Below are 21,892 nucleotides of genomic sequence, written 5' to 3' on the forward strand. Positions count from 1 at the left end.
AGATCACTAAAACTCTCTTGAAATGCCAATTTTCTTAACAACTTCCTCCTCAATTGTAGACAGGTCTCAAGCAGATTCAACATGACCCAAACCATCCTCAACGTCTCAGGCACTCACGAATGCCACATATCACACTGAACCTAACACAGGAATATTTCGAGCAATCTCTTAGAACCATTTGCCTCAAACTGGTCCCAGATGACTGTATTTTTGCTGCTCTTTTGATATATTCACTCCTTTGCTTTCATTTCTCTGTGCTGTTACACTAGATCCATTGTTCACCCTTCCTGTACAGTCTTCCGAGTGATGAGGAGCAAGGCATTATCTGACCAGTAGTATATGAACAAATAGGAGTTTACCATTTATGAGCAAATTTCAAGGTTCAGTTCAAGATGGCCAAGGGTGCTGGGAGTCTGACCTCTGAATGAGTGGGACACAGCCACCTTTAGCTTTCCCCTACAGAATACGAATGAGAATCCAGAGTGTTTTCAGGAGAACGTGTTTTAGAGGTCAAACACCTCATTCCATTTGTGTGAAGATCTTTAAATAGACCCTTCCAGATTCCTTAGTGTAGTGTATTAATTTAGACTATGATACAGACCTTCTGGATTCAGTAGTTTAGAAACAAGGGCGTTTATTCCTCTCTCATGTATAGTCAAAGCTGAGTGCTCCTAGTGGACAGGGTACTCTGTCCCACAGAGGCATTCAGGGACCCAGGATCCATCCCCTTGTAGCTCTGCCATCCTAAGGACACAGAGCATGGTTGGGGCAAAGCCACACCTTCTCTGGGTTCCAGTTGGTGGGAAGGGGAGAGAAGGTGGAAGGGTGTCCATGATGGCATAGAGCCCTTTGACTTCTTTCCCTTGGTGGGAATGTCTCTAGAGGGCCGCGAGCAACAGCAAGGACTCAGGGATGTGATCCCCAACTGCTGCACTGAAACTCTGTCTATGGAACAGAACAGATTCTGATGGACGATTGGCAGTCTTTAGTTTAAAAGAAAAAAAAATATATATGTATATACACACACACACATATATATACATATAATTTCTATCTTATAGAAGTCCTGTGAAACTGCTACATAATATTTTATTTTACAAAAATACAATAGGGAAAAAAACCAGACTTCTAGAAAATGTTAAAGAACCATACTTATTTTAGATCTGACATAAACCTAAAAGGTCTTCTGGTCATTAGGCAATGTATCTCCAGGAGATGTTGTCTTACTGACTTGTTTACTACTGGTCTTCCCCGGAAGAGCTGGAGCTGGGTTCACTGCTAATCCCAGCATCTTAGAAAAGCCTCCTGACACATATAAGGTGATTCATAAATCCCTGTTGGAAGAATAGATAAATGAAAAATATCGAAATGCAGTGATTTTAAATGACTTTGTGAACTAATACTCTCCTCGGCTGAGTTAGCAGCAGTGGCAGAAATGTTTGGGGGATCTAATTACAACACGTTTCTTCCATGTATACATATAATGAGTACAGTTTCAACAGCAGCCGAAGTACAGAAGTACAAAGTACTAAAAAATTTGGACAAGATCCTGAATGATCCTTGAGGTTTATGGTTCTGTTCCAAAGGAAAAGCTAATTAGAGTCTGACCAATGTTGTGCTTAAATTTTTTTTTTTTTAAAAGCAAAGCTCTGTCTTGAACTTGACTCTCAGATGTCAAAAACACATTGTGTGACACTCAAAACACTTGTCAAATCCAAGTGTCTCCATTGGCTGAGAGATAGGAAATGGTCTTTGATCAAGTACCAGCCTTCCCCTCACCAGGACAAAAATCCAACATTTTGCCATCATTAAGACTGAGAGAAGAATTCAAATTAGACAGACTTGTCAGTTGTAAATTAGAAGTAAATTCTTATTACAGAGTGGGAAATTTACTTTAGCAAATATAACATTACTAAAATAAATTCAGTGACCTTTTTAAAAAAGATTACAAAATTGAATTTATTGAGTTTCACACAAGATGCACTTATAAAATTAGTACTGAATGCCATTTTAACAGAAGAAATGAACATCATTCCAAACTCCCAACAGATTCTGCAAAGGAAATGAAATCTTCCGAAAATGACAGCACAATAGTAACAGGATAATTCAAGCTGAATTGACAGATATACCCAAATCATATTCTTGCTCTGATCAGGGCTATATTTGGCAAAGTTTCCCCCAAACTAGTCCATAAAGGTGGACACTGTTCCTTTTGGTGGTGAAGAGGAGATGGATGCAAGAATTCTAAAATGGGACTTTGTTGAAACATACACAAAACACGAGTCTTCATTTTTAACTCAAAATACTTCCTGGTTTCACAAAAGCATTTCGGTATGATATCCTCTTTTACCCTACGTGAACATTAATCTTCCTATTTCGTTAGTTAATGCAAAACATTAAGATTCACTTCTGTATTTATACAGAAGCCAAAGAAGCCAAAACATTCAAGCGTGCTTTGTATTTCACCCAGGAAAGAGATGGAACCCCTAAAATTTACCTTCTGCATATCATATGCCTGAAGTGTCAGCACAAGAGCTGAACTTCAACATGAAAGCATCAAAGGAAATGACAGTTAACAGTAACATCTGCACATTTTGAAATGAGACGCTATAACATTTTTATGAAAATGCAGAAAGGTTTCCCAAGATAAAACTGTGGTGGGAAATGACTTGGCCCATGATGTGGGCCACAAACTAGTAATTAAGCAGAAACGGAAATCTCGATCTCAAACAAAACCAAAAAGCACCTTTTGGTTGCGGTTTCCAGCGTCCAAACACACACACCTCATACCCCCCAACCCCAACAGCTGCGCTTGCAGCCCAAACACGCAGCCCCCAGCACAGGCACCCCCACGGATGCTCTAATCAGCAGGACTCCCGTGTTTTATTAAGTCTAAGCAAGACGCTGCCCAAACCATTTAGAGTATTCACTTTAAAGCTGTCACTTTAAAAAACTCTGTTAAAGTTGACACCTTTGGATTTTGTACACTGACAGTTCTTCAGCCCATTCAACACCAAATTCTTTTAACCAAAACAATTTATGAAGCAATTAGTTTTAAAGCGAAACCAGTTAACTATACATTAAAGTTAACACTGCTCTGCTTTTACAGTATAAAAAAGTGCCTTTTTGTAAGGGTATTTCTATTTTATCCATTGCAATGGAACAATACACAGCTCACATTTTGCTTTAAAGAGTAAACTGAAAAATTATGAAACATTTTTCTCCGTGATGCAACCTTCAGTAATGAGTATTTTTTTAAATAAACTGGCTTAGGGTTTTTTTCCTATAAAATGCTACTATTCATCATGAATTATTTTAGGTAGCTTTTTATTCTGATTAATTCAGATACATCTTCAAGGATTATTCTGGTGGTAAGAACATTTATCTTGACTTAAGTTTAATTACTTTTTTTTAATGCTTTGGCAGATGAAATACAGTTTGAAAACTGTTTGTGAAAATAGTACGGGACTAGAAAGGTAATGTCATGGGAAAAGCTTCACAGTTTTCCAGGTATATCCTTGTACTGAAGAGGCCTTGAGGCAAAATTCGATGTTCTGGAAGCGCGGACTGACGAAGCAGAGTGATTCTGACGTTTCGCCCGTGAGGCCCGGGGGTGACTGCTCCCTGCCGAGCAGGAGGGGCTCCTCCAACCAGTCAGACTTCCAGAGTCCAGGCTGGAGGTCGCTACTTTTCTGTGGCGTGAGTGGCAGCCAAACCCCATTACTGGAAGAAAGATATTAAGATTCGCTTTCCATTAATAATTTAAGTTTTTAAATAAATATTTAAGTGCCATTTTTTGCATCTGTCCATCCTGGGAGCAGAGCATCTCCTGCCCCGGGACTCTGCATCTTGGGCACAAGAGGCCGCAGAGTTCAGTCGATTCGGTTTCCACAGATTGTGAACCTGTCTACCTCTAACAAATCTTTCTTTGAGGATCTGTGCTTTAATTCAGAGCTTTCCTGCGTTATGTCCTTCTCATCGCCATCTGGAGTGGTCAGAAACTGATCAGAACTGCTTGCCACAAGTAATGGGATGACATTTTCCTTTGGATGAACAGGCTGGCTCGTGACTGAAGCGGACAGGTTTTCTTCTGTGGAAAAACAGATCCAACTAATTAGAAAAGGATTTTCCCCCCAACTTATACACAAACTTACCAAGAGAGTGGTAATGGAAAGAAGTGTCCATCATCCATACTTTTAGGTAAAGCAAGTGATCACCAAATAGCCTGGGGCATATAAAGCAGTCATAGTTTATAATGAAACTCTGAGACTACGCCATTTGTTTGATTAAACTTTTACAGAAAGGCTATTACGTGGATCCTATCACACAACTAACACCACTACCTGATTTTGGGAAGATGACCAAGTCCTAATATGACTGTAGCCCGAAAAGTCAGCACTGGCTGCTACATTCAGGACGTCAAGGTGAGGCAGACCCTAGGACATCCAACCTCTTCTGTGTAGATGCCTTAGCAGACCCTGAGCATTCTACCTACGGGAAGTCCAAAGCAGAGGTCCTTTCACCTGGACCCAATTCTTCTACCCCTTGAGATTTAGTTCAGGCATCACCACCTCCAGGAAGGGAGCCTCTCCTGGCCTGTCCATGCCTGTCAACAACCCGCTCCCCTCTGCATTATTTACTTTTGCCATCTCCCTGGTCAGTCTGTGAGGCCCTGCAGGCACGATTTCTTATCTCTGTATCTCCAGTATTGTGTATATTACCTGGCACACAGAGGCTCCGCGTACTTAAAAATAAGCCATTTAAATGAAAAGTCACAAGAACAGATATGGAACAGACAAGGAACTGCCACCAAATGACAAAAACTACATCAGTGTCCCACTTCTTCCTCCAAATCTTCCAGGCCAGCAGCCCTAGAATCACCCCTCACTCTGTTTCTCCCGTTGTGAAACCTCATCAGCAAATCCTGTGTTCTTCCAGATCTATCTGGAATCTGGCCAGCTCTCCCTGCTCACACCACTAAGCCCCATTCTGAGCCAGGCAACCTCCCGGCTGGTCTCTGTCTCTGAGCTCACTCTCCTTGAGTCTCCTTTCCACAAAGCTGGAGAGTGATCCTTTTAAAACATCAGCTGGTTCAAGTTACTCGTTCTGCAACACCTTCCTGAATGGTGTCTGGACTGTGGTCTGATCTCCAAAACACCCTATACGGACACTGAGACCCTTGTCTCAAATGCACTTCCCACCCGTGAAACAGATCCTTCCCACACAGTAAAAGTCACAGTCTGCATGGCAGTAAGGGGGCCTCTCTGACTCCTTCTCTAGTCCCTCTCCCATGGGGTGGGTCCACACCAGCCACCTGGCCTTTGTGGTCCTTCGGCATGCCCAGCACATGCTGGTTTCCACCCTGGGCCTTGGCACATGCTGCTGGTGGTCTGCCTGGGAAGGTGCCCTTTCCTTGGCCAGGGGAGCTCCAGACTCCCAGTCACGTTCCCTTTCCAGACCTGGCTTTAGTTTTCTCTACAGCATGACTGCCCCCTCACTTCCTCCCTGTCTCCCCAACAAGTCAGAATCAGTGCTGCCTGCCTTTCCAGCTGCTGTATCCCCTGGGCCTGCTGTGTAGCAGGCGCTCAAGGATCAACTCCTAGACAAGGAACAAATGTAAAAACTCAGAGCACTGCATTAGGTGTATCTGTGAGGAGATCTAAAATATAAACATTAAAAACAACTCAGCAAAGTGAAATCAATTCTTGAAAGCATTGTGAAACTGACCAAATGATGATTTACTAAGAGAATTCAGATCATTAACTCTTTGGAAAATGATTCATACAAGTGATGGAAGGAACCAAATGTACCTTGAGAGGGTTTGCATTTGTTCTGTGATTTATTAGGTGGTTTGCCTGGTGCGCTGGCTGGAGGGGGATTAAACAACTTTTCTTCCATCTTGGCCTCCTTCACATACTGGCATGATTTCCCCAACAGCACGATGCTGTTAAGTACTTTCAGGGATATCAACCTAAAACCAGAAAAAAACAAACCACAGTTGGAATTCATCTCAATCACCGTGAACGCCATCTCCTACCACTGCTAACGAGAGGGCACTGGGCCAGGTGAGGAGCATGGGCCTGGAAGCCGGAGGCCAAAGTCTGGGATGGGCTAGTTTTCAGTGAGGATTCTTTACATCAAGGGAAAGTGCCTGATCAATTCCTTTGTTCTCATTACAACAAGAAATTGTACCACTCAGAAGTTTTACCTGGTACCAAGTTATTTAATATTTATTCTTTCACTGCAAAACAAATGTATTTTGTAAATGCAGATGAATAAAAAATAACTTCTAATCCCAGAGTCCAGCGTTACTCACTGTGACATTTGATATACTATGTTTTGGTCATTTTTATGATGAGTTTATACTAATCTGTACTTTTTCCACTATTTAGGAATGGGGTCTATTTTACAAGTCAGTAGGGGCTGGAGTTTGGGGCCAGGGCAGATTCTGGATGCCCAAGTGTTCGAACTCAAATCCTGACTCACTGCTTAGACCCTGTGTGGACCTGGGTGCACTTCTTGGCCACAAATCCAGAGATGATTCCAGTCAGTGCTCAGAATAGTACCTGGCATACAGCAATGTCAACCAATTTTGCTAATTTATTAAATGTTATTGTTTTACATAACAATATATTATTATGAATATTTTCCCTACCAGTTAATGTTCCTCAGGGACATTATTTTAATATAATATTTCACTGTTTGAGTTATCATATAACAAAGCCCACTAATGCCCTAAATTTCTGCATATTTGGGTTATTTCCAGTATTTTGTTTCAACTTAGGTTGAATCTGTATTTCCTTAAGATAACTGTGTAGATAGCTATGACAGAATTGGAATTTCTGGGGCCAAAATGTATATGACATTTTAAGGTATCTGATACAAATCTGGCAAAAAAATTCTGAAAAAGTATCCTTCAATCCTTCACATTGGTACCTTCCTATGTATGGGGGATCTTAAATGACACCCCAGACCCCACTAACAGTATTACTGTGAATGATGAGGCGGCTGCTATCTCTATGGCTGAGGTGAGATCCTGGCAATGACAGGAAACTGCGAATCAGTGGGGGTGAGGCTAAGGAGGGGCCTGGCAGGGAGGTCAAAGAAAGAAGCAAAGAGGTTCCTTCACTGCCCCTAGATTCTCCCCTCCAGGAGCGAAGAAAGCAAATATCCAGGGAGGACCTCACATGGATCCATGACCCTAAGGATTTTCACGTGCAAAACACTCCCCAATTTACCCTCAGACCCAACTATGCTCGGAACTCCTTTCTTATACCTTCCTTGCTTTCCTCATCCTACCTTGGGGATATCTAAAAGGATTTCAAACTTACTAAAGCCAAGCCTGAACTCTTGATTCCAACCGAACCTTCCAAAACAAGAAAGAAAACCCCACAAAACCACACCTGCCTGTATATCTCACAGGCTTCCCTATCGCAGAATGGCAATTCCGTTACCCTCATTCCCTGGGCTCCAAACCCTGCAATCACACTTGATTCCTTTGGTTCCCTTACACCTCACATCCCATCATTCACCCGCAAGTCCTGTCTGGCTCTACTTTCAGCATATGCACCAGCTGACAAAGTGTTAGCACTCCAAGTGCTACCACTGGAGTGGCTGCCATAGTCCCCTGTCCCCAGGAGACCCGTAACCGCTTCCTGACTTGGCCTGAGGTCTGCTTCATCTCTTGCCACACTCCAGGCCATTCTCCACACAACCGCCAGAGTGGTCCTGGCCGGAAGCCAGCTGGACCTAGCCCTCTTCTGCTTGGAAGCCTCCAGGGTTTCCTCCTTCCCTCAGCCAGAACCTGAGCCCTTCTGAGGGCTGCCGAGTCCCTTCTGTAACGGTTGCTGAAAGGCAAGTATTTTAGCTATTCTCCATCTCCTTACACTACCCTATTTTTCTTCCTGATAATTACTACAAACTGTCACCTTACAGAGATTTGCTTTTCTAGTTGTTGCCTATTTTTCCACTAGAATTTCAGTGCCACAAAGGCATGGCCTTGGGACCAGTACCTGGTGCCTAGCAAGTGCTCACTGAGGCATGTTGGCCGCAGGAGGGCAGAGGCCGCTGGCCTTCCTCCTGCAGGTCGGCCATGGCAAGTCTGAGGGGAAAAAAGTGGAACCTGGAGCAGTGGGGAGACAGTCCAGCACTGTGTGCCAGAAGGCCCAACTGAAATCTGACTTGCCCACACTCAGGAGAGAGTCCTGGGATGGTGAGGTCAGAGAGTAAAGGAGGTTTCAGGGAAAAGGCAGTCTGGGAAAGATTTTGAAGGAGGGGAAGATAATTTGGGCACTACCTTGATATAAAGTATTAAGGAGAAATGAGTGGAGTAGAAAGGTCGGTGAGCCGCTGGGCCTCCGTGGACTATCAAGGGGAACAGTGATGAGGTGTGCGGGGAAGGGAGGGATGTAAATTTTCAGTCATTCAGATTAAAGCATGTCCACTTTGGTGAATTACACACACACAACTGTAACTAAAAAAAAGTTTTTCAATGTTGCATACACATGCTTTACTTCCTAGTTTAGGTCAAAAGAAAAACACAAGAATATTTTGTTAAGTAAAGATGAGAGCAATTATGGCAACAGCCCTTGATGAGCAAGGCACAAAGCCAAGAACTTTGGAGCGCTATGTGAGCATCTGCACCAGAGAAGCAGGATCTCATGGTTTTAAATGTCGAACTGAGAGAGGTGTGTGGTTCCTTGAGCTTTAGAATCTGTGAGTCAGTCCCTGTAGTATGAAGAAGGGGCAGGCTCTAGGAGAAATCAAGGCCCTGGACTTCCTGCCTCAACACAGTTTCCCAAGTGCTCAGTGTCAAACCACAGCCACCAATCAAGGGACTGATGACGTGGCTTGGGAGACAATGCAGGGACAGAGGCCTGATGGCAAGGGGGGCAACCTGACTCCTAGAACCTGAGCAAAACCTTGTTGGGGAGAGCCCCATGGATTCACTGAGTTAAAGATGTTTTTAAACATAGGAAAATGTCTGGTTGTAATGGCAGATTTTATTGTGAAAGGAAATAGGAGTGCAACTGAAATCCTAAGCAGAAAGAGCTTTAACTGATTTTGCTGAAAATTAAAATAAAATCTAAAGTGCTATTAATACTATTACCAAACAGCAGCATATTTCTTTGACTCTCACCAAGTCATGAACAAATCTGGAGGTATGTGCTGTTAAGGGAGCCCTGGGTCAGTGAGAATAGGTGGAGGGTGATTTGGTTGCAATTAACTTCCACTATATCTTGCATATATACTTTATTGTACAACCAAAACCATATTCCAGAATAGTTAATCTTACCCCAAATAGAAGAGTATGACACAGGCATAAGACAGGATTCCTTGCACTTTAATTGAGCTTGTTACAACTCTGATGAGCTAGACAGAAACAAATCAAAACAAACAAAAAATACACAAACAAAACATACAACCACAGAGTTATTAGTTAATATTTAAATAAAGACTTCTCCATACTGATTTCAACATTTTAGTTATACTCCTGTGGACTTTGTCTAAATCCAAGCAGGTAGTCCTAGGTTTTTCAATTGTATGAACATGTGGCTGCTTATGAAAACATCTGAGGTAGACTTGTTCAGGCAAATCTAGGATTCCTGTGGTGAATTCACATTCAGCTGCTTGCTGATTCTCTGAAGTCAAGCACTATATCTAGGTTCATGAATGACACATTTAGTTGTACCCCACAGAGATGCAAATCAGCTGATTTTTTAAAATGAAAATCACTCTGGAAAATACAAATAAATCCATCTTGCTGCATATGTGCCCATCAGAGCTAAAACCACATAGTGAGCACTTTCTTTATTCTTGCTTTTCTTTCCTGGACTCTTTTTAGGAACTCACAGTGACTTACGGGAGAGAGAGAGAAAAGGGAGCCTTAGGAGCTTTGTATTGTTAAAAAATGAGTAATATCACAGCATTGTCCTTGGAAGTGTGTTGAATAAATCTTGTGGGTCTGTCACTGGAAAATATTTATACATTACAGGTTCGGCTCAATAATGTGTCTGCATTTCAGGGTCTAGGGAGGCTGCCGCATGGAAATGGAAAGTCTGGGAAAATAATGGGCCTTATCCAGCAATGTTGCTATTATCAAGTGGAACTCCACTAGAATGTCTTAAATATCATAAGACACATTTTAAACCATATTTTACAAATGCTTTTAGTAAAAGAACAACTGGGTAGAGATCAAGGAAACTGTCACATGTTCACTACAGGTCCACTACAAGAAGACTGATATGGAAGTCCTTGTCTCTGTCACAGGCTCTAATGCAGAGAAGACCTGCTGTACAAGTATTTGTGATGGAAGTTAATGTGGCTCTAGGATTTTACTGATGAATACGAAAGGCAAGCCAACTGCTGCATTCAAGGCTTAAATGATTTCATTTTTATCTAATATGTTATTAAGTAATTTTAAGGTACATAAGTGCAAAGCTTAATTTCCATGAGACCTTAATATATCATTTCTTTTACTCTTCCTGGATATGATTTCATTGAAGGGAGAAATACTGCCACTTGTGGGCCTTAAAGAGGCCTCGGAGTATTCTTTAAGGTTTCCAGATGGCTGCCAAAGCTACGGGGTCACTTTGGAGCTCTGTGAGAAAAGTGCAACAGAAGCAGACCTGCTGGATCACTGCCTAACTGCATGATCCCCTCTGAAAATGCGGGAGGTTCTCCAAAAGCATTTCACTAATCAATTATTAGCTAAACTCAAATCTTTTGGTATATCAATTATAAAAACTCATTTAAGGAATAAAACAAAGGCCAGAGAAAAATTTAAAAAATACTAAATTAGAAAATCCATACTAATTATGAATAGAGTTTTCTGGCAAATAAATTACTACTACTTGGCAAAGCAGGCCCACATTTAAATCCAATCATTTAACCAATCCTTTAAAAATAAAAACTCAGTCAGGCAACCTAGGTTTATCCTTATAGTATATGTATCATGTTTCCAGTTGTAGGTAACAAATGTAGAAAGATTTAACATTTTATCAATTGTTTTAACAATTTTACTCTTTAAAATATTCTATTTTTCCAAAATTCTAGAAGCTCCTTTTACCAGAAAAAGAAAGCTATATTATTATATAACTAATAAGTTATTAATAGAATTGAAAACATTTAGGATGTGGTTTTCTGGAGAGTCACAATGAAATTTTCATAACATTAAATCTACTAATCTCCCAGCCTTTAAAAAAGGTCAGGCAAGCTGGGCTAAATACAGTTGGTATCACTTACAACTTCTTTATACATGTTAGTTGGCTTCCATGACACTGCATCTACATGAGAACTCTAGATGTCCTTTGGCAAAAAGACGATTGCATTTGTTTTGATGTGAGACTAGGTAGCCAATGAGGAACATAATCAAATACAGGTATGGCCAGCAAATCTTAATTAACAAACATTATTATGGCCTGATGTGGCTAGTAACTTTTTGCAAGGCTGTTCTGAGCAATTCATTTAAATATTCAAAGTTGGTGACTATTTTTTGGATTGATTTAATACATTTCAGTGCTAATATTTAATATGTATACATATTTTTTCTGAGTATAACAGGAAAAATTTTCATTGAAAAACCTCTGCAAAAATTGTAAAAAGTGACTATAATGGATAGAAACTATGTCTTCATTTGAGTATACCAAAATTTATTTAACCTATTTCATGACTTTCAAATTTCTATTATTATAAATGCCACTGTGATGCATAATCTTGCCTATAAATCATCATGTGCTTTTTATAACTATTTTCTTAGGATAAATCCCTAGAACTCCAAGTACTGCATCAAAGCATAATACTGTCAAACTGCCTTTTAGAAATGTTGGATAGACTTCTTATACTTCCGCTAACACATGCTACAGTGGTCGCACCAATGCCTACACTAGACATTTCCATTCAAAAAGAAAAATCTCTGCCAAATGAATAAGCAAAAATGAGTACTCTCATTACTAGGAAAGCCATTACATAAAATATCTGTTAAAATTACTCATCTGCTGCACAGCTCAAAATCCAAAAGAATAATACCATAACTTATAATTTCCTTCCAAGTCATTTACCTTTAGTTTTTGTATCAGGTCCGTCTGAAATAAACTTCTCAATAATCCATTTGTTAATACTTTATCATAACAGCTATCTCACTGTAGAAAAGCAAAAAAAGTATGAACTTACTAGAACAGCCAATGGGAGAGGGATGAACCCCATCCTCCGTGCCACAGAGTCACTGTAATCAGTATATGCCTGCACAGAGAAAGCAAAGAAGGATTTATGGCATCGCAAAAGTTCACTTCCACTTACCACCAGCAGATGTTCTCAATGGGTGAGGCTATGCACAAAAAGAGATCCCGACAACTATTATATAATTGAGTAAAATGTGGAAATCTAAATGTTCATTAAGAAGTTCTAAATCCAAAGTTGTATAACAGTTAATATGCTACAGAAATCACACCTTATTTAATATTAAGTACTGTCATTATTTTACTAAGTTACAAACATAGTGTCGAGAATAGAGATAAGTAGGAAGTTGCAGTTTATACAACTTTCCCTTAACCAATATTCCACGCTAAATTAAACCATTGTTCAGGTAATTTTGGACTCTGTATTCAATATAATGCTCACATTTTTCTGTCGACTGCTAACAAGGTCAAAAGCAAGGCTGGCTCTGTATTCACTGTAGACCTAAAGACAAATAAAAGTGAAATATTAAGTGATATAATGCAATGTATAATGTACAAAGACTTAATTGACTTTGTAGATGAAAACATTTAATAATTAACCAGGGAAAAAGTGCTTATGGCCAAACAGACATCTGGATAGTGCTTCTCTGTTTTCCTACAGTAAAGGTAAAACAGCCTCAGCCCCACCTGAGGCTGAGATTTTTTTTCAAAGAGGGATAAATAGTCAATGATTATGATCCTGAGAGTTTAGAATCTAGGGAAGAGTGGTTATTTAAGTAGTATAATACATATAAAATAATTTTTAAATTTTAAATGCACAGTTTAAAAAATTATTATTACGAAAATGATATATCATTCAAACAATGGGTACTAAGCAAGATGTAAAACTGAGTTCGAAGAGGTAACATTTACAAAGGCACTGGAAACTGTCATTTCACTAAAACTGCACTAAGTGCTTGAATCAAGTTTATTAATTTTGCCTTCAGATAATGAGAAAATGATCCTATGGAAAGCCAACTATTTTGTACTGAGGAAACCAAGAGAGTCAACAGTGAAATTACTTGATCAGTGCTTTACAAAAGAATACAAAATCTTTAAGTTTATTAAAGCATTCAGAAACTCTTAATCAAATCATATTCTAGCAATTGCAACCACATTAGATTTCAAATCTCTGCTTTTTGAAATAGTACCACAGTAAGACAAAGTACAACCCAAATAAAAACTAGGAAACTGTCCAAATGAATATTCATTTTGGGGCTGAGGTAGGAATAGGGAAGGCACTGAGAACTTCCATGCTTTGTGTACAATGGGCCTACAGCACACATCTATTTGTGGAAACTCCACAGAACGCTGGTTGAAACATAAAGCAAATCTCCTAAGTGCTTTCACCAAAAAATATAAGGCTCTTGTATTCTACAACTACACAGAAATCTATAATCACAGAAAAAGAATCAATTTTTAAATACAAAATACTTAAAAAAAATCTAGCCAGAGAGAAAAGGTTTGATAGTCTATGCTTAAAAAGAAACAAGGTGATTTTTATAAGTTTTTAAAGTACACAGACTATGATAATATTAACAATTTATCATGATTCTGAGTTAGTGACACTCTACTCCGACCTGATCTATTACCCAAATTATACTTCCACAAAACAGTATGGAACCAGGACCGTTCAGTATTTAAATAACATACTTTCTGTAGTATAACAATTTTTCAAAATTTAAAAATATAATTCTAACTTCAAAGTAGTACTCTTGTGTTAACAAATGGAATAAACCTAGCTTTATTTTACATCTTTATAATATTTTATAATATTTATATCTTTATAATATTAAGAACATTACTTAATATTAATATTGCTTTTTACATGAATATTACTTTTCATAATTACTATTTTTTGTTTTCTTTTAATTTAAATTCAAGTTAGTTAACACATACTCTTGTATTAGTTTCAGGAGCAGAATTTTGTGACTCGTCACTTACATATAACACCCAGTGCTCATCCCAACAGTGCCCTCTTTAATACCCATCACTCACTTATCCCATCCTCCACCGACCTCCCCTCTAGCAACCCTCAGTTTACCTTCCTCTCGGTTTCTATCTTATTTTTCCTTCCCTTTCCCTATGTTCAACTGCTTTGTTTCTTAAATTCCACATATGGGTGAAATCATATGGTATTTGTCTTCCTCTGACTTGTCTTGCTTAGCATAACACACTCTAGTTCCATCCATTGTCACTGAAAGATTTCATTCTTTTTGATGTGTGCATGTGTGTGTGCATCTTCTTTATCCATTTATCAGTCGATGGACATTTGTGGCTCTTTCCCTAATCTGGCTATTAATGATAAAGCTGCTGTGAACATTGGGATGCATGTGCCCCTTCAAATCAGTATTTTTGTATCCTCTGGATAAATACCTAGTAGTGCAATTGCTGGGTCATACGGTAGTTCTATTTTTAACCTTTTGAGGAAACTCCACACTGTTTTCTAGGGTGGCTGTAACAATTTTCACTGAAGTCAACATTAAACACTGAATTGCTTGCTTATTAAAATACATACATCTGCGGTAATGTCATTGAATTTGGTGATAAAGGCATGTTTTACAATATCCACAGCAGTTTCTGATGCAATCACCATACAGACATCTGGAAACAACACCCAGAGGTGATCTAGAAAGGACAGGGAAAAAGAGACAATTAAATCTCTTAATATGAATAGAACATCTTAAACCATAATATCACAGGCTGCCATAGAAATCTGAAATCTCCAGAGCTTAACTATAATGTTGTTAATAAACGATAAGAGACAAAACTAGCATTCAATTATCACAAGAGCTGTATTTTATCAAATTAAAGGATAATTCAATCAACAGCTCTTTATTCTGTATTTCCTCTGTGCTAAACCCTTGAGGGGCAGGACAAAGAGGTGAACAGAGCCTCTAAACTCCTTCATGGGGCCGGCACACTGGTAGGACGGCTAATTAACCAGGCTTGTCATAAAATCCTTTAATTTGATAGCTGCCTATTGTGACAGTAAATAGCTAGTAGGGACATGTGCTGAAGTCAACTGAATAATCTCCTCCCCTCTTTATCACTATGAATTAAAGATACTGGGAAAAAACTTCTAGAAATATATTTCCAAGATCACATATCTCATTTAACATCTGCTTCTGGTTTTTCACAGGTATCTGAAAACTAGCAATGAATCAAAATAAAAGAAGAAGAAGTTATTAAAAGCCTGGGATGTGCACGGCATTGAGGGTAATAAATAAAATGCAAAGTATAATCTCGGTCCTAAAGAATGAGGTTGCATAAAAATGACAGACATGAAAAAACTCTCAATTACACAAGACATGGCCATCCATTTCCCACCAACTTCACTCAGCACTGCCAGACTGTTATAATTACCTGCAGATTTCTACTATCAGCCTGGGAGTCCTATGTCTATCTTAGGACTCTGTATGTGTGCTACAGTGCCTGGCTTTATGGAAATGCCTATTATGTGATTGGATAATGAAAATTCATAGAATCTTAACAACTTCCTATCAGCCTTGATTTAAAAATGTGTAAGTAACAAAATGTACTGTCTTGTATCTTTTTTTTTTTTTTTCAATTTATCCTTATTCAAAATGCTAAATAAGAGGCAGTGAATGAGTAAAAGACAAATGTTAAGAAAGAACAAAAGTTCTTCTGGCGAACCATGAAAATGAAAAAAAGCCAACTGCATTTAGATAACCCCAGGGCACCACAGTTAAGAAAAGAAACAAAGAGGCTGCAGTGCCCAGCAGCATCCACTCACCCATGGAATACACAGCTCTAGAGACACTGTGAGGTTTACAGGAAATGATGGGCCAAAGACTACTTCACATAGTGACGCATTCCACCCACCACCCCCCACCTACCACACCACGGGGAACATGCTCAATCCCTTCTACCCAAACAGATATCTCCAACACCCTAGGAGCGGAGCAGCTCAAGTTTTTGAAGTTCTCTGCAATATTCACTTTAGTCATGTAAAAGAATGATTTTTGGTTCAAGAGTAAAATTAGGGGCACCTGGGTGGCTCAGTTGGTTAAAGCCTCTGCCTTCGGCTCAGGTCATGATCCTAGGGTCCTGGGATCGAGCCCCCGCATCGGGCTCTCTACTCAGCAGGGAACCTGCTTCCTCCTCTCTCTCTGCCTGCCTCTCTGCCTACTTGTGATCTCTGTCTGTCAAATAAATGAATAAAATCTTAAAAAAAAAAAAGAGTAAAATTAGAAGGCACCGTATCTACTAACAGTTACATACCTGGATTCCAAGAAAACTGCTCCATGTTTCTTAGACATACTATTAGCAAAAGCACATAATTTGTGAATCGTTCCTTAATATCTGAAAAAAAATTAAAATATACTGTACTATATATAAATAATATAATATAGCTCACGTACAACTTATAGAACGTGACGAAAGTCTAATTATATATAAATGTCTGCAAAATAAATATACTATTTTATATATAAGATGGTGTTACATTGGTAAGGCATTTATGTCTCAATTCAGGTATGGAAATTCCAGTTTTGTATATGGTTGAACATATCAGTGTTTTTTTCTGTTTAAATAGCTGAGTAGTGTTTCACAGCATGGCTATACCATTCGTTTATCTGCTTTCTTACTGAAAGACACTGGGTTATTTCCAGTTTTTGGCTGCTATGAATAAAGCTCCCGTATTTCTTGTACAAGTCTTTTGTGAAAATGTGTTCTCACTGCTAAGTTACAGAACAGGCAAACATTTAACTGTATAAGAACCTACCAGGGCAAATGCAGTATTTCCCATCAAAGTATGAGAACACCAGTCAGTTGGTACCCCTGCTAGTGTTTATCAGTGGTAGACTACGGGAGCAGCCACTCGCCACTCTGGGGGGTGGGTACTGGTATCTCATCAGGACTCTTTCACCCCCATGTCAACATGGTGAGAGATAAATTATGTCTTCATATTCTCATGAAATGTTCTTGACTTTGTGAACTTCACTGCAGGGTCTCAGGGATGCCCTTCCAGGGTTCCACAGGCTATACTTTGAAAACAAAGACATTATGCTGCTTTGATTTTTGTAACTATGATACAAAAGATAATGTTTCCAGGGACAGATTTGCTTTCACTCTTCTTAGGGTTAGTAAGGAGCCAGTAAGGCATAAATGAAAAAGGTGAGCACAGAGAGACAATCTGAAGTTTACAGTCATAACTCTGTTCTTGACATTTGTGTGGGTGACCTTGGGGAAGTCAAACTATGTTCTCTGTGTGTTAGTTTCTACATCTACGAAATGGAATATCATCTGCTATGAAGAAATTTTTGGGTTAATAACAAGCTCTGGAAGAATGGTATGGTGCTACACAACTATCACATTGAAATATTTGGAGATTATAATAACTATGATAATAAGAAAACCTGGTAAAGATGTTAAGGGAGTAAGAGAAAGCACAGCTAAGTCAAAGAAGCAGTAGCCCAGAGGAAATGTGACACAGAGATTCAAAATAAATTGCAAAATCATACTGCATAAAGCTGCATGTAGAAGCTAAGTGTACGTACCACTATTCGACATCTGAAAAAGATTGTTCTTTTCAAACTTCTTGAAAACACTTCCTTTAATTTCAACAAACTGAAATAGTAAACAAAAATATCACGTTTATCACTGTAACAGTTTAAAAAATGGACAAGATACATATAAAATTTCCTGGACAGTAAATAACATTTAAAAAATAATTTTATTCATCCACAATATTGCCATTAAAGTGCCCATATAACCTCAAAAATATAAAATAAAATCTTATACTTACATTATTAGACATCATGATGGTAAGCAGTGACTTGTTGTGCGAGTTAAAAGCCACATTGAGAGTTGTTGCTTGAACCATGATAAGAATTGCATGCAAAACTAGCAGTGAATGATGTCAAGGAAAAAGTTTGTCTGTTTTCGTATTAGTATATGAAACTATACAATTTAGAAAGTGAACAATGGGAGGGATCATTATGCTTTCTAAATCCAGTCTTGTGTTAGTGTTTTATTACCTTGTTAGCTATAGTTGATACAAATCTGCCAGCTAAGATGTACAGGACCCACCTGAAACAAAAGCAGAAATGAGCCTCTGGGCATCTATTCACTTAGACTGTGAGTCCTGGAAGATGGTTATCTTGTTCTTTCTGGACTTCTGGCATTTGGCAAAAGATGTGGGAAACAGGCCCTCAAAAAAGTTTCTAATAAGTGGAATAAACTATGGTAAATACTGAAAAAAGAGACTTAGCTGATTTACATTCTAGAATAGAAAAGAACACAAAGTAGAAGTCTGGAAGCAACTGGCTTCTACAGTTCTGCAGGGCGTTGGCGTGGGGATGTAAGATGACAAGAAATGTCTGATAATTGAGATTCTTCTTTAGATGTCATTTTTGAAGATATTCTCAAGTTGCAGAATTATATTCATATTGCACACAGAATAGTTTATTTAAATGAGAACACTGTTTTACTCCACATACTTAGAACAAACTTTTATGCTTATAGAAATCTTCCCACTGAGCCCCTTAACTTTCCAAGTATTAATCCAATATTTTCAGGCATGACAAATTCAGGGACAGTACACATTCCTGTGAATGAATCTGGACCCCATATGGAACTTAAGTGTAACTATGCATGTGTGTGTACAAATACACAGATGGCTACATACATGCACACAAACAGTTTATATAGTAAAGCCTTTAACTTTTCAAAAGAAAAGTTTTAAGAAGCGGTGTGGGGAGCAGAGGAGATAAAAATTCCAAAATTCCTCCCCAAACAATTTCAAATTTTACCTCTAGATGAACCACATACATTTTAAATCCTAGATTTTAACAAAACATTCATAGGCTTAAAGATAACTTCCAAACAATTTCAGTATGGGCATGAAAGTTATGTGGATCTCTATAAAGTATGTATAAATACAAACCTAGCTTCTCAAGTTCTTCCATATAATCAGTCACATTGAGACTAGAACTGTTTTCTACCAGTTAAAGGGATCAAACATACATGAGGCTTTTTAATTCACAGTAACTACTATAACCAATTTATTAAAAGAAAGCAGACATTTCACATTAATCTTCAGGACACACACACACACACACACACACACACACGTTCACATACACCTTTAAATTTGAGAAATAGCTAGTCGAATAAAATAATGTAGAATATGTACTGACTTGAAATTTCCAGTAATTCTAAAGGATACAGACATAGAGAACAGCCATGAAAAAGTGAGGAATCACTCCGATATGGGCTCTTTTTCTTTCTTTAGGTTCTGTTGCTGTCCAATAGAGAGCATCTAATATATCTTGTCCAAATGATGAAAACAGACGATCTGCTACCTAAAGAGAAAAATTATTGGAAAAATTTTTTTCTTTTTCTGAAAAGTGTTTTTTAACATTCCACCTAAATATGTTACTCAAACTCAGATGCAACTCAAAAATACTGGAGCTCTGACTTTTTAAATCTCACTGTAAGGCAAGCCACAAAAGAGCAGGGATCTCTTTACTCTCTGACACAAAGTGAGTGCTTGAAATCTTGCATTATTTGAATTAGACTTTGTCTAATTAGCTATATATTTATAACAAGAAGAGTATTACATAGTGGCAAAAATAAAAGGGAGAAGCACATCAAAATCATAGTCTTTCTGATTTTAATTCTTTAAATTCAGATTCAGGATTCGAACTTAAGTCTTTTAAGACCCACTGTATTTGCACCTAATATTTGTAGACAGCTGTAACTCTAATTTGTTTTAGATTAATCACAGAGTATATAATATGCAGATTTACTTCCAAATGACATTTTTAGGTATCGATCTCCATGAATAGAGTATGATGAAAAAAAGCAGCACATAAAAAAGAAAGGAGAGTATATATTATACAGGCTTTGGCTAGAATGTTACAATCACACCCAGGCCGTCGATCTCTGGCTCCCTCAGTCTCTAATCCATCACCCTGTTCTTTTGCATTATGGTATTTATCACTTCCAAATACCTCCTGGTTTATAGTCTCTTTTCCACCTGCAAAACATAAGCTCCTTAAGAACAGGCTTTGCTCACCTCTGGATCTTCAGGGCCTAAGGCAGTGCTTGGCACACAGTAAATTTCGATTCAATTCAATTCAATTAAATTGTCAAATGCAGGCATAATAGTGACCCACTGTTTAGGGGGCACCCAACACATGTCTGGTACTGTGCTAAGCCCTGCCTATACACTGCTTCACCACACACTCACAATTCCCCTAGCACTTGCATTCACAGATGAAACAGGAAGAGTTAGAGACACTCAGCAACTAGTACCCATGTCCAGGGCAGTGAGTCAGTAAGTGGAAGAAGTGGGGTTGGGTCAGAGATGGTTTATCTCCACTATGCCAAAACTACATCAACGAGTATAGTCTGCAAAGCGAATATGCATTTCAGCCATTCTGATCAGCAATTTGTGGACCCTTTTCCTTGAGGCCTATTCTCTAATAACAGTGTTGAGGCCACCCTGTAGAGGGTTTTGTAAACTAGGGGCACATGCATTACGTGTGGGGGTAGGGAGAAGCTTGCATCACCTGCAATACCTTAAAAGGAAAGGCAGTGAAGGAGACTGGTAGGCTACAGAAGGAGCGAGATGAGCCCAGGCTTTTCTGTGAGAGGATGACTACTCCGCCTTTCACACTTCACCCACACTGTCTGCATCCTATGTGGTGCATCCTACTTGGGGGGGTGGAGGGGGCAGAGCAGGAGCAAAGGCAATGAGTGTAGAATCAGGAAGCTGGGGTGTGGTTTTAAAACATGTTGGTCAATGAATTGAGGAGTAACTGGGATGGCCAGAGTTCTATGGCTTCTGTGAAGAAAGCCCTCATCTACCATAGCAATATAGCCTCAGAGCAGAAAGGCCAGCAGCCCCCTACATCCCTCCTTCTGCCCACTCATTAGGAAAAATCCTTTCCCAGCTAAATTAAAAGATAAGTAGACCTTATTTGTATCCCTAAAGAGTAATAGAGAAAAATGCATGTGAATCTCAAAAGTTTTATTATATAACCTAGAGTAACTATTTTTTTTTTAAAGATTTACTTATTTATTTATTTGACAGATAGAGATCATAAGTAGGCAGAGAGGCAGGCAGAGACATAGGAAGGGAAAGCAGGCTCCCTGCTGAGTAGAGAGCCCGATGCGGGGCTTGATCCCAGGACCCCGGGATCATAACCTGAGCCGAAGGCAGAGGCCCCAACCCACTGAGCCACCCAGGTGCCCCTAGAGTAACTATTTTAAGAACTGATTAAAATTCTGCCTATATAGCAAAGCATGTTTTTTTTTTTTCTTTGTGTAGCTGCTTATTTTTTGCATGACAGCAGGTTCTCACATGTTGACTGCTTTAAAGTGAAATTTACTGCATTAAAAATACTGGGGTACCTGGGTGGCTCAATTGGTTAAGCATCTGCCTTTGGCTCAGGTCATAATCCCAGGGTCCTGGGATTGAGCCTGCTTCTTCTACTCCTCCTCCCCACTCATGCTCTCTCTCGTTATCTCTGTCTCTCTCTCAAATAAATAAAATCATTTAAAAAAAATACTAAGTACTTGGAGAAACTGAGAAACTTATGTTTACTCGCTCTATGTAAAAATTCCAAAGCATTTTAAATGTAAATCTATTATAGCAAATGTATATACAATCCTAACATTTTTTTCATAATTTTTAAAGTTTTAGT

General features: G+C 38.9%; 1 protein-coding gene across 1 annotated transcript in view; it reads right to left on the bottom strand.

The window, feature by feature from the left end:
- Positions 1-1,932: 1,932 nt before the first annotated feature.
- TAPT1 (transmembrane anterior posterior transformation 1) overlaps positions 1,933-21,892 on the bottom strand; it is a 59,129-nt gene continuing 39,169 nt past the window's right edge. Inside the window, exons 5-14 of the mRNA XM_045075880.1 lie at positions 19,408-19,543; positions 17,986-18,083; positions 17,738-17,807; positions 16,461-16,541; positions 14,734-14,843; positions 12,619-12,678; positions 12,172-12,240; positions 9,296-9,372; positions 5,811-5,971; positions 1,933-4,090 (exon numbers count right to left, since the gene is read on the bottom strand). Of these exons, the coding sequence (XP_044931815.1) occupies positions 3,873-4,090; positions 5,811-5,971; positions 9,296-9,372; positions 12,172-12,240; positions 12,619-12,678; positions 14,734-14,843; positions 16,461-16,541; positions 17,738-17,807; positions 17,986-18,083; positions 19,408-19,543 (1,080 nt within the window). The 3' untranslated portion in view covers positions 1,933-3,872. The remainder of the gene's footprint in view (positions 4,091-5,810; positions 5,972-9,295; positions 9,373-12,171; positions 12,241-12,618; positions 12,679-14,733; positions 14,844-16,460; positions 16,542-17,737; positions 17,808-17,985; positions 18,084-19,407; positions 19,544-21,892) is intronic.

Source organism: Mustela putorius, unplaced genomic scaffold (assembly GCF_011764305.1).
Source record: "Mustela putorius furo isolate JIRA1106 unplaced genomic scaffold, ASM1176430v1.1 tig00000083_pilon_pilon_pilon, whole genome shotgun sequence".
Classification (NCBI taxonomy): Eukaryota; Metazoa; Chordata; class Mammalia; order Carnivora; family Mustelidae; genus Mustela; species Mustela putorius.